Source organism: Didymosphaeria variabile, assembly GCF_027946475.1.
Source record: "Didymosphaeria variabile strain IMI 356815 chromosome Unknown scaffold_5, whole genome shotgun sequence".
Classification (NCBI taxonomy): Eukaryota; Fungi; Ascomycota; class Dothideomycetes; order Pleosporales; family Didymosphaeriaceae; genus Didymosphaeria; species Didymosphaeria variabile.
Window position 1 is genome coordinate 4,116,930 of NW_026611624.1, and position 12,577 is coordinate 4,129,506.

General features: G+C 52.2%; 4 protein-coding genes across 4 annotated transcripts; all 4 read left to right on the forward strand.

The window, feature by feature from the left end:
• Positions 1–19: 19 nt before the first annotated feature.
• ANP1 (Mannan polymerase II complex anp1 subunit) lies at positions 20–1,362 on the forward strand (the record flags this gene model as incomplete). Its single annotated transcript, XM_056216579.1, has 3 exons — positions 20–413; positions 466–785; positions 835–1,362. The coding sequence occupies 3 exons, from the start codon at positions 20–22 to the stop codon at positions 1,360–1,362; spliced, it is 1,242 nt and encodes a 413-aa protein (XP_056070826.1).
• A 972-nt stretch (positions 1,363–2,334) lies between these two features.
• GEA2 (GDP/GTP exchange factor for ARF) lies at positions 2,335–7,329 on the forward strand (the record flags this gene model as incomplete). The annotated part of the gene is made up of 6 exons (XM_056216580.1): positions 2,335–2,716; positions 2,766–5,308; positions 5,355–5,993; positions 6,040–6,428; positions 6,476–6,582; positions 6,632–7,329. The coding sequence occupies 6 exons, from the start codon at positions 2,335–2,337 to the stop codon at positions 7,327–7,329; spliced, it is 4,758 nt and encodes a 1,585-aa protein (XP_056070827.1).
• A 448-nt stretch (positions 7,330–7,777) lies between these two features.
• Positions 7,778–9,802, forward strand: N0V89_007820 (uncharacterized protein; the record flags this gene model as incomplete). The annotated part of the gene is made up of 1 exon (XM_056216581.1): positions 7,778–9,802. The coding sequence occupies one exon, from the start codon at positions 7,778–7,780 to the stop codon at positions 9,800–9,802; it is 2,025 nt and encodes a 674-aa protein (XP_056070828.1).
• A 909-nt stretch (positions 9,803–10,711) lies between these two features.
• Positions 10,712–12,278, forward strand: GAS4 (Glycolipid anchored surface protein 4 precursor; the record flags this gene model as incomplete). The annotated part of the gene is made up of 3 exons (XM_056216582.1): positions 10,712–10,720; positions 10,794–11,318; positions 11,370–12,278. The coding sequence occupies 3 exons, from the start codon at positions 10,712–10,714 to the stop codon at positions 12,276–12,278; spliced, it is 1,443 nt and encodes a 480-aa protein (XP_056070829.1).
• Positions 12,279–12,577: the final 299 nt, after the last annotated feature.

A 12,577-nucleotide genomic window follows, 5' to 3' on the forward strand; every position in this document is an offset into this window, starting at 1 on the left:
CGCCGCGCCGCATCTGCCCATGTTCTTCGCCCATTTGAAGAACCTTACGTACCCGCACAACCTGATCGATCTTGCGTTCTTGGTTGGAGATTCCAAGGACAACACGCTTGATTTGCTTAATTCGAAGCTGGAGGAGCTTCAGGCAGATCCGGAGCCGAAGAACCAATTCGGAGAAATCTCGATTCTGCAGAAGGACTTTGGGCAGAAGGTCAACCAGGATGTCGAGTCTCGACACGGTTTCGCTGCTCAGGCTGGACGACGTAAGTCGATGGCTCAGGCCCGTAACTGGCTATTGAGCGCGGCGCTTCGGCCAACTCACAGCTGGGTTTACTGGAGAGATGTCGACGTCGAAACGGCTCCCTTCACGATCTTGGAGGATCTCATGCGCCACAATAAAGATGTTATCGTACCGAGTAAGCCAACCGAAGCCACCGATATTATCAGCCCACTAACCACTTCTCGCAGATGTCTGGCGTCCGCTCCCCGACTGGCTTGGTGGCGAGCAACCTTACGATCTCAACTCGTGGCAAGAATCGGAGACGGCATTAGCGTTGGCAGACACTCTTGACGAGGATGCTGTGATTGTCGAAGGTTACGCAGAATACGCCACCTGGCGACCGCATTTAGCCTACCTCCGTGACCCCTACGGCGATCCTGACATGGAAATGGAGATTGATGGTGTTGGTGGTGTCAGTATCCTCGCCAAAGCGAAGGTCTTCCGACAGGGTGTCCACTTCCCCGCGTTCAGTTTCGAAAAGCATGCTGAGACCGAGGGTTTCGGCAAGGTGAGTTCCTTCCGGGATTTGATTTTGAGACCTACTGACACCAGAGCAGATGGCCAAGCGCATGAAATTCTCCGTTGTCGGTCTTCCTCACTACACTATCTGGCATTTGTACGAGCCTTCCGTCGACGATATCCGCCATATGGAGGAAATGGAGAAGGAGCGCAAGGCGAAGGAAGCTGAAGAGGTCGCTAAGAAGCAGAAGGAAGATAAGATTAAGGAACAGTTCGACAACAAAGGCAGTGACTGGGAGAAGGACAAGGCCGTCGTACAGAACCTGGTACAGAAAGCGAAGAACGAAGAAAAGGAAGAGGCCAAGAAGAGGGAAGATGAGAAGAAAGCGAAGGAAGCTGCAAAGGAAGCTGCAAAGGAAGCTGCAAAGGAAGCTGCGAAGGAAGATGCGAAGGAAGAAGCGAAGGACGATGCAAAGGCGGACAAGGCGGACTCCGCTAAGGATGAGAAGCCGAAGGAGGCTGTAAAGAAGGAGGGCGCCGATGCGAAGAAGGACGCTGTGAAGAGGGAGGAGATACACGAGGCTTGGGGTGTCGACGAGAAGGAGAAGGCGGCACCCAAGCAGTAAGTGACCGCCTCTCTCCAACCTGCAAAAGCCGGCCCTGACATGCCGCCCAGACCCGCAAATCCAGGCTCAGGGTAGAGAGTCGACTCGACTCATACACGACGATTTTGACGAAAACGATGCAAGGGCTATGATTGCGTCCTCATCAACATACCTTTTAATAGCCACTCCGACCGCCGGACATGGATGAATCTTCTGCACCAGCATCGTCGAGCCTCGGCTTGTAGAGACTGCACGAGCCGGTCTCCTTGCTCATGTCTCGATGTCTTTCGAATTTTTTGTTTTGGATTTGTTTGTAGGCGTGTGGAGAGGCTTGCGATGTCTTTCTCGGGATGGAAGGGCTGGTGTATATACTAGAATTTGCATGAGGAGGCGTTTCAGCGTGAGAGATCAAGTGGGCGCTGCGTTTGTAAGAATATCGAAACATTCAACGCGGATGTATACTGTTTTCTCTAATGGACCAAGCTCCTACTCGATTGTGAATGTCTGCTACGCACTATCTGGTCACAACTGTGAAATTTACCATAGCCTAAATTGCCCTAGGATATACTACCAAATAACTGGCATCATTCCTTCGTAACTTCTAGATAACATGCGATCGAACTTCATGTTGAAAGGAGAAGATTGACGTGGTGTTCCTTCAGGGACCATCAGGCGCTCGCCTAGCGGAGGTCCGACGGGCGCTGACACCCTGGCTTCTGGGACTTGGCACCTCACCTACCCAATGTTCAATGTAGCTTTCGCAATTGTAGCTGCCTTGCAAATCTCGGGAGCCTACCGATGAGGACACGATCACTACACGTCTGCTTTATACTTAAATCCTGCTCTTTTAGGCAACTTTCTCTTGAGAGCATGAAGTTCCTTTCCTGAGCTTGCTGACCGGTCGCATAGTTGCGTCTGTCCCCTCCAAGCTTCACCTTACGAACCCACCACCGCATCGGATCCTGCCTTCTCTGAGTCGAAGGACCCTCCAATATGTCCAACGAAGAAATCGACAGCTTGTCGCCGGACACGCTCCAAGATGCCATTACCCTCACGGAACCACGGCGCATTCCCGTTGCGGTCAACCCAGTAGCGCTCGTGGTCACAGAATGTATAACGGTCACGTCTGCCATGCGCAAACATACGCGCTGGGCTCATTCCTCAGTTTCCGCTATTCTAGGCGGCTCCTCCAACAAGACCCCGGCTATACAGAAGAGAGATCGGGCTGGGCAGGGCATAGTTGGCGGGACTGGCGAACACGAGGAAGCTGTACCCAGCAGATGGGGCCTGCGTGGGAAGAAGGGCAAGAGCTTGCAGGACAACCCTCTTATGTCTGCCTTTGCGCGCTTGAGGAACGAGCTGAAGGGCTGCAAAGGTGTGGCTATTCGCCAAATTGATTCGGGGCACTACTAACACACCGCCAGACATCAAGACCTTTGATACCCCCTCCATGCTCCATCCGTTCCTCCAGGTCATTCGGTCCTCTTCGACGTCTGCGCCTATCACTTCGCTCGCGCTGATTGCTATTACCAAATTTCTGTCCTATAACATCATCGGTCGTGATTCCCCGCGCCTACCAGAAGCTATGCAGCAGCTTTCCTCCGCTATCACACATTGTCGTTTCGAAGCCAGCGACTCCGCAGCCGATGAGATTGTCCTTCTACGAATATTAAAGCTTATGGAGAGCATGGTTTCTGGTCAGGCAGGCGAAGTACTGGGCGACGAGAGCATTTGCGAGATGATGGAAACAGGCCTTAGCATGTGTTGCCAATCTAGGCTGTCTGAGTTGCTTCGACGGTCTGCAGAGATTGCGATGGTATCTATGTGTCACGTCATATTCAAGAGGTTGAAGACACTGGAGATAGAAGCGCCGGAGGAGCTTCAGAGACTTGATGAAGAGTTGGACAACGATGAGAAGCCAGACGGCCTCAAAATGGATCCTACCACAAACGGAGAGAGCGCAGGATTGCCTACCAAAGTCGAAGAGCCCCAACAACCTAGCACTTCAGAGAGGGGCGAAGGGGATACCGACAGTAACGCGCCGAATCTAGATCGAAGCACGCTTGATCTTCCAGGGACTATCGAATCAGAGCAAGCACCCGTTGAAATCAAGCCGTACTCGTTGCCCTCAATTCGAGAATTGTTCAGAGTCTTAGTCGACTTGCTCGATCCACACGATCGGCTGCACACTGATACTATGCGCGTCATGGCGCTGCGCATTGTTGATGTCGCGCTTGAGGTAGCCGGCCCATCGATTGCCAGCCACCCCAGCTTGGCCAACCTAGCGAAGGACACGCTCTGTCGGCATCTTTTCCAATTAGTCAGAGCAGAGAACATGGCCATTCTGAACGAATCTCTGCGTGTAGCTGGCACACTACTTGCTACTTGCAGAAATGTCCTCAAGCTGCAACAGGAGCTATACCTATCATATCTGGTCGCCTGCCTGTTTCCAAGAGTGGAGATTCCTATAGAGCCAGGGATAGAGCCATCTTTATACGAAGGCGTACCGCAAGCGCCAAGCCTCATCAAACCGGCTCCGCAACAAAATCCATCGAGCGGCCGGTCAACACCAGTGCCAGTAAAAGACCGGCAGAAGCTTGGCTTGGAGGGTGGGGCTAGGAAACCCGATGCACGAGAAGCCATGATCGAGAATCTGGGTGGCCTGGTCCGCATACCTTCTTTCATGGCAGAGTTGTTTGTCAACTATGACTGTGAGACGGATCGGATGGACGTCTGCCTAGATATCATTGGACTTCTGTCGCGAAATGCTTTCCCTGATTCAGCCACATGGAGCACAGTCAACGTGCCACCACTGTGTTTGGATGCCCTCCTGGGATTCGTTCAGTCCATTGCGGACCGGTTGGACGATGAGCCAGTAACCGAAGGTTATCCCAGCGCGGAGGCGCTGCGCGAACAGCGGTCACGTAAGAACATCATCATTCGTGGCGCCACAAAGTTCAACGAAAGCCCGAAGGGGGGAGTCGCTTTCCTTGCATCCCAAGGCATTATCGAGAATCCCGATGATCCGAAGAGCATTGTTCGGATTTTACAGGGCACAAGTCGGGTTGACAAGAGGGTTCTCGGTGAATTCATCTCGAAACGAGGTAACGAGGCGATTCTCCACGCATTCATTCATGAATTTGACTTTACGACTCTTCGAGTGGATGAAGCTCTGCGACGGCTTTTGAACAGCTTCCGTCTACCTGGAGAATCAGCACTCATTGAGAGGATCGTCACCGAGTTTTCAACACAATATTTCGAACAGGTTGGTTCCGGAGATATCGCGAACACGGACGCCATCTACATCTTGTGCTATGCTATCATCATGCTCAACACGGACCAGCATAATCCTAATCTCAAAGGCAACAAGCGCATGGCTCTGGAGGACTTTGCTAAGAACCTGCGTGGTGTTAACGATGGCAAGGACTTTGACCCCGAATATATCAAATCGATTTACGAGTCGATCAAAAATCGTGAAATCATCCTGCCCGAGGAACACGAAACTCGTCATGCATACGATCATGCATGGAAGGAGCTATTGATCAAGACGCAATCGACCTCAGATCTAGTCATCTGTGATACGAATATTTTCGATGCAGACATGTTTGCTGCGACTTGGAAGCCCATCGTAGCGACCCTGTCATATGTTTTCATGTCAGCAACTGATGACGCCGTCTTCTCTCGCGTCGTCACTGGCTTTGATCAGTGCGCCCAGATCGCAGCGAAATATCAATTAACCGATGCTTTAGATCGCATCATCTCATGCCTAGCGTACATCAGCACCCTTGCTCCTGATCTTCCGCCTAGCACGTCATTGAATACCGAAGTGCAAGTGGAGAAGAAGAGTGTTATGGTCAGTGAGACAGCAGTCCGCTTCGGACGAGACGGAAGAGCGCAACTGGCAACTGTTGTATTGTTCCAAGTCATCAAAGGCAATGAAGCCTCGATACGAGATGGTTGGAATCATGTAAGTTTCCATGTTGGTCTCCAACACAGAACTAACCTCTTCTCAGCTCATCCACATCATGGTCAACTTGTTTGTCAATTCTTTGATACCCCCTTACTTCTTGTCGTTCCAGAAAACGTTAGCATTGCCACCGATACCACTCCAAAGTCCCGCCCAGATCATCGACCGAGTCGAACGTCCTGCAGATACGGGCATCTTCTCTGCGTTGACATCTTACGTGTCTAGCTTTGCTAATGACGAGCCTCCCGAGCCGTCTGATCAAGAAATCGAATATACGCTCTGCACAGTGGACACCGTCAAAGAATGTCATTTCGAAGATATTCTGGCCAACATCAGTCAGCTACCGCTAGACTCACTACGCTCGTTGCTGATGTCCCTGCTCGAGCAAATACCCGAAGACGGCTCACCAAGAGTCATTGTGGTGAAGCCTGAGCTTCCCCAAACGATAAGCCCGCGCACCAACGGAAACAAGAAGAACCTAACCAGGCCAATCTATGACGCCAGCTTGGTGTTCGTCTTGGAATTAGCCACCGTTCTCGCCCTTAGGGACGACGAGACCGTGCAAGAGCTGGCGAAGGATGTCGCGGATGCGCTGTCGACCGTGATCAAGGATGCGGCGAAGCTGCACCCTGTGCTGATCGCACGATGTGTATACTACCTCTTGAGCTTGTTGAAGGCTAGCAACGTATGTAAATACCTCGACTTGTGATGGCGAACGCTAATCTTTGTAGGACCACGACTTTATCAGGGCTCCCGTTCTGCTACATACATTCTCCAAGTTCGATGAGGAGCTCCTGAAGCAATGCGCAAGCCCGCTTTTGAAGGGCTTGGCAGACTGCTTGAAGGGTCCAAATGGGCTGCGTGTTGAGCTGGCCAGCTCCCCAGATTTCTGGGTTATTCTGAACAAGCTGCAACGCGTGCCTGAGGCAGCTGGGGATGTCTTCCAGCTGGTTGAGGATCTCACCACTTCTTCGCTACCGGGCGTGACAGCGGATAATTACGAGGCTGCGATCGCGCTCCTGAATGAGTTTGCAACTACGGCTCAAGTTGGTGCTAGACAAGAACAACTGTACGACCAGGCGGTACGACGAGGCAAAGCTCCCAAGCCTAAGAAACCAGAGTAAGTGTCGATCCGGAAATGATAGGACAAGCGCTAACATCGAGCAGGAGCGATGAAATCGTCGTCCGTGGAAGCATGGCCATGACTATTGTCTTCCAGATGACCAACAGAGTACCCAATTTCATTGAGCAGTCACATCTCGAGACCACCGAAGGTATGATATGATCTCATATAGTGCACGCAACAGTGCTGACCTTTAGTAGCATGGACAGCCTATTGGTCACCCATTCTCAAGACCCTCACACATCAATGCCTCAACCCATGCCGGGAAATCCGACAACAAGCGTTTGGAGCGCTGCAACGCACCCTTCTGTCTAATGAACTCGCGTCTCAAGACCACCAGGAATGGACCGCCATCTTCAGCGAGGTTCTGTTCCCTCTCATCACACAGCTCCTCAAACCGGAGGTGTACCAATCAGACCCTCTAGGCATGAGCGAAACACGCGTGCGCGCCGCGACACTGCTCTCAAAGGTCTTCCTCCATTACCTGACTCTCCTCTCCGAGACGGACGACCTACTAGACCTCTGGCTGAAGATCATCACTATCATGGACCGCTTGATCAATAGCGGCCAGGGCGACAATCTGGAGGAAGCCGTCTCAGAGAACCTCAAGAATATGCTGCTCGTCATGTCGAGCGGCGGGTATCTCGTACCGCCTGAGGAGAAGCCTGAAAAGGAAGAGCTGTGGAACGAGACGTGGAAGAGGATTAATCGCTTTTTGCCGAATTTCTTTGCTGAGCTTTTCCCTGAGGAGGCGAAGAAGCCGAGGGGGGAGAGGAAGACCAAGGAGATCCCTGTCAGGGAGAAGGAGGAGGAGAAGGTGGTTGCGGAGGAGGAGAAAGAGGATGAGGATGAGGATGAGGCGGAGGGGGATGTGGATGATGAGAAGGCTGAGGCGTGATGGGGTGATGAGTAGGGATCTGGAGTTTGATTGGGTGCAGGGAAGGTATGGGATATGTAGTATAGGTGTACAGTGCGCAACGGCATATGACATATTGCAACACCTGTAGATGACGGCGACTTACCGGAATACGAGAATGTTATCGGAATAACTTACTTCCACCCCGTATGCAGACCCCGCGTGGCAATGTTACACAGCCTCTCAGCTGCGGTCACAGCCTGATCCAGGTGCAACTGAAAAGCGATTATCACACGTACTTATCATTTCATCTTTAGCCACGGCTCGGCATCCAACAGCATTGGGGCTGATAGACTCCAGTCACGCACTTGTATCTGGCCGTTCACCTTGGCATAAGCTTCCGCATGTGAGCCGGGCTGCAGCGACCGCGGCACAGCAGCAAGAGAGACGGCGAAGTGGAACGCGAAGGCGGCAATAATAAGACAAGACTATGGACGATATCCTGCGCCAAGAGTTTAATGCAGGACGCGAGTTATTCTTGCAGGAGAAATACGATGAAGCTGAGGAGATTTTTCGGCATGTCGTAGAGGATTTTAAAAGGAATCGTAGAGCAGATAATAAAAGAGATCGTAGAAGAGATCGCAAAGCTACTCTGGAGAGCAAGTTCTGGTTTGGAGTCACGCTTTCTGAACAGGAAAAGTATGATGAAGCTGAGAAGCTGCTTCAACAAGTCGTACAGGGAAGGGATAAATCCCCTGGACCAGATCACAAAGACACTCTGTGGAGCAAGTACTATTTGGGGCGTACGCTTCTAGACCAGGGAAAGTACAACAAAGCTGAGCAAATAGTGCAACAAATAGTGCAGCGAGAAGGAACAGTGGATCAAAACTACAATGGCATGGGTGAAGCCAAGTACAAGCTGGGGCGCATATACTATGAGCAAGAGAAGTACATCGAGGGTGAGGATATGCTACGACAAGCTGCACGAGAGTTGGAGAAATCGAACGGACGGGACAATAGCGAAACGCTTGGGGCTAAGGACTTGCTATTGGCAACACTCAGAAAGCTTGGAGAGGACAGTGAAGCCGAGAAAATGCTTTCAGATGTAGTGCCGCGGATGGAGAGTATGAAGGTCATCGTCGACGAAGACCACGAAGACACATCAAAACCCTTAGATCTGCCACAAGCTCTGGACACGGATGGCCCCTTGCTCTCGTCGACGGAGGCAACCGCCCATCAGGGGCTAACAGGCCTACTGGACAGTTACTTCCCAAATGAACATCAAGACCCGGAACCATACACCGATTTGACGATCCGCAAGATTTCGATGCTTTTAGAGATGTTTAATATCAGATGGAGCAAACTTCCACGGACATATATCATCCTTCGGATCATCGGCTATCCAGATCTCCTCGACCGTCTCATAGATTTCGGATTTTCAGACTATTGGTTTCCTATCGGCGAGCAAGACCTGCAGGATTGTCTAGAGCCACCCATCCGAGCAGCGTTCGTCAACACTCAGGGTCTCGTATGTACGAATTTGTTGGACCTCGAACTCGGTCAGGGTGGACAGCATTGTTACTTCAAGCAAGGAGAGCCACTCCCGTTTGACTACAAAGCCATCTTGGGCACCGGCGGGTATGGTCGGGTGCACAAAGTCGTCAGCCATACCACCTCGAAGGAATACGCTTTGAAGAGAGTGCATCGGAATACTGCCTCCACGGGCTGGCAGGAGAGTGCGATCACGCAATTTATCAGCGAAATTGAAATTCTGAAGCGCCTGAGACACCGCCACATCGTAAAATTCGTTGGGAGCTATACGGATCTGGATTACGTCGGCCTTCTAATGAGTCCGGTCGCTGATATGAATCTAAAGGACTATCTAGGGCGCGTCGCTCCATCGAAATACCCGGAGTTGCGAACCTTCTGTGGCTGCCTAGCTACAGCACTGGAATTCCTACATGCGAGGAAGATCCGACACAAGGATATCAAGCCGAGCAATATCCTTGTAAACCATGGCAATGTCCTATTCACAGATTTTGGCTTATCTCTCGACTTTGAGGATGCAGACGGTAGTACTACTACGGGTATAGACAACGGAAGGACTCCCAGATATTGCGCGCCTGAGGTCGCTGAGCTTGAATCCCGTAACACAAAATCTGATGTCTGGAGCCTTGGGGTTGTCTTCGTGGAGATGACTGTTGTGCTCAAGGGTAGGACGATCCAGGATATGGACGAGTTTTTCGAAGGGCATGGGTCCGGGCGGAAGTACATTCGCACTAACCCCGCAGCTTTCAAGGAGTTTACCACGGAACTTGAAGGGATTGGAGAGTCGACTGATAACAGGGCTTTAGACTGGGCTGCACAGATGCTTGTGGTGGAGCAACAAAAGCGGCCCACGGCATCCGAGCTGGTCACATCCATCACGTCACCTGGCGAGGAAGGAGAAGGTTCGGAATTCTGTGGGATCTGTTGCGTTTCTGCTGATGCTGAAGTGGACGAGTTTTGGGATTGAGTGTGCAGGGTTCATCATATACATCATGGTATTCTTGTTTCTAGCGTTGGAGTTACACCGTCGTTACTGAATGCGATTCTTGGGTACCGCACGTCGATTTAGAAACATGTTTGCTATCCTCATTACCTCTTGCATTGAGCATGGACTTGTGAAGGGGTATTGCGGCATCATCGTCGCGGCATAGAGGATGCATAGTATAGGTAAACAGTGCGTATCTACGTACCAGACACCCCACTACTTGTACACAACCTCACAGACGGCGCGACAACATGTCGCTACTCTTAAAGCGCTTACACCAAGATCCCCTAATAGAAACAACCTAATTGTGCAACGCGCCGCCACGCCCGTCGGAGCTCCGTCACGCTACGTGAAACATGGCCCGAAGGCCGCTACGCAGGAACCGCGCTCTGATTGGCGGAAGCCGGCAGCCGTCTCATGTCTTGCATCCGCACGAGCCACTGCCAATGTTTCGGAGATGGGACTGCAACTCACGATACTTCGGGCGTAGTTCAAACCCGCGCGAAATGGGTCATTTGCCTTATCAGGGCCGTCGCGCGGGCGGGCGCTGTCTTCCTTTTCTCACTCACGACAGTTCGGTTTTCGTTCCTTAGTTGCTGCTGCTGCGCATTTGCTGTGCTCGACGCACGTACGCTCTTTACTCATACATACATATTCCGCGGTACCCCGGACGCCATTCCTTGATCGGTCGCTGTTTGCGTTGACGCTACATCGTTCTTTCTGTGCAGTTGAAATTTGGAAAGAGCCGGTCGCTTGCTGTTGTGTTGTGCCTTGAACTTTCGCCTGACACCTCTCTTCACTTCGACAACCCATCTTTTTGGACTCTTTGCGGTACTCGACTGAACGCTTGACACTCACTTTTTGGTTATTTATTTCACATACACGTTCAAAATGCGCTCGGTAAGTGTGACAATTGAACTCCCTTTTGCTAGGGATGCAGCAAATATGCGGACCGCAGCTAACAGCCTACCAGCTTTTTAACTCCCTCGCGGTGCTCACCGGGCTCTTGACGAGCGTCGCTGTCGCCGTCCACCCTGTGGAGGTCCAAGGCCAGGATCTTATCGACACCGTGACAAACAAGCGCTTCATGATCGTCGGCGTCGACTACCAGCCCGGAGGCCAGGCAGGCTACAAGCCTCAAGAGGGTAGTGACCCCTTGACGAACAAGTCTGTCTGCTTGCGCGATGCCATCATGCTCCAGAAGCTGGGCGCTAACACGATCCGTGTGTACAACGTGGACCCCACCCTCAACCACGACGACTGTGCCTCCATCTTCAACTCGGCCGGCATCTACATGATCATTGATGTCAACGGACCGCAGTCGGGTGAGAGTATTAACAGGGCAGAGCCGTGGACCAGCTACCACAAGGACTACCTGAAGAGGATCTTTGGCGTGGTGGAGAACTTCATGGCCTACCCTAACACGCTCGCTTTCTTCTCGGCGAACGAGGTTATGAATGACCTGGATACGGGCAAGGTTAACCCGCAGTACATTCGCGTAGGTTCATGGCTTGACGATGACAGGTGACACGCCGCTAACGTTTGACAGGCCGTCCAGCGTGACCTGAAGTCATACATCAAGGAGCATGCTAACCGCACGATCCCTGTTGGATACTCTGCCGCTGATGTTCGCGAGATTCTGCAAGACACCTGGGCGTACATGCAGTGCGACAACGACGGCGATGGCTCTGAGTCCGATATCTTCGGTCTCAACTCGTACTCCTGGTGCGGTGGCAAGGCCACCTTCCAGAGCGCGGGGTACGACACTCTTGTCGATATGTTCGAGAACAGTTCCGTCCCCGTCTTCTTCTCCGAGTACGGTTGCAATGAGGTCATGCCGCGTGTGTTCGACGAGGTGGCGGCCCTTTACAGCGACAAGATGGCTTCCCTGAGCGGCGGCCTCGTCTACGAGTACAGCCAAGAGGACTCCAACTACGGCATTGCAGTCATCAACGACAACGGCACCGTCACCCTCCGCAGCGACTACGACGCCCTCCAGAAGCAGTTTAACAAACTCGATACCTCCAAGATCGCGGCGACCGGCACCAAGATCAAGGCCCCGAAGTGCGACAAGAAGCTCATTACGAATGACGCTTTTGACACCAACTTCACCATCCCTGCTGTCTGCCCTGGCTGCCAGACTCTGATCAAGAACGGAATCGACAAGCCGACAAACGGCAAGCTCGTCAAGGTCACTCAGATCGCGTCGCCGAACAAGATCTACGGGTCTGCTGGCGGCGAGGTCACTGGCCTTAGCCTCAAGCTACTCAGCAACGACGGTGTCAATGCGCCTAGCGGCGAGACATCGAGCCCCAAGGGCGCGGCATCGGAATCTAGCACATCTACTTCGGCAGATGGCGCCTCGGGGTCTTCTAAGCCTACGGGTGCGGCTAGTAAGCTTGCTGGCGGCTGGACTCTGCTCGGTGCTTCGCTCGTGGCTGCGCTGACGTTGTTGTGAACTTGCAGATGAGCCTGGACCTGGACCTAGCCCTCCGAAGCCGAAGAAGGGCGGTGCGTGTAGGCATCGGGGGAAGGGTCTGGGTGCTTGGGTCGTTTGGGTTGCGGGTTTTCTCTTGCTCTAGGAACGTACCGAGATTTAGCGGGTATTTTCGAAGTGTATTTTCGACGTGCATATTTGAGTGGAGGGAGGGGAGAGGACGTAATGCGAAGGGGAAGGTGATTTTGAGGCATTATGGGGGTTTGAGTTGAGTTTTATGATTGATTCTTTGTTTGTTTGATTGTTTGTTTGATTGATAT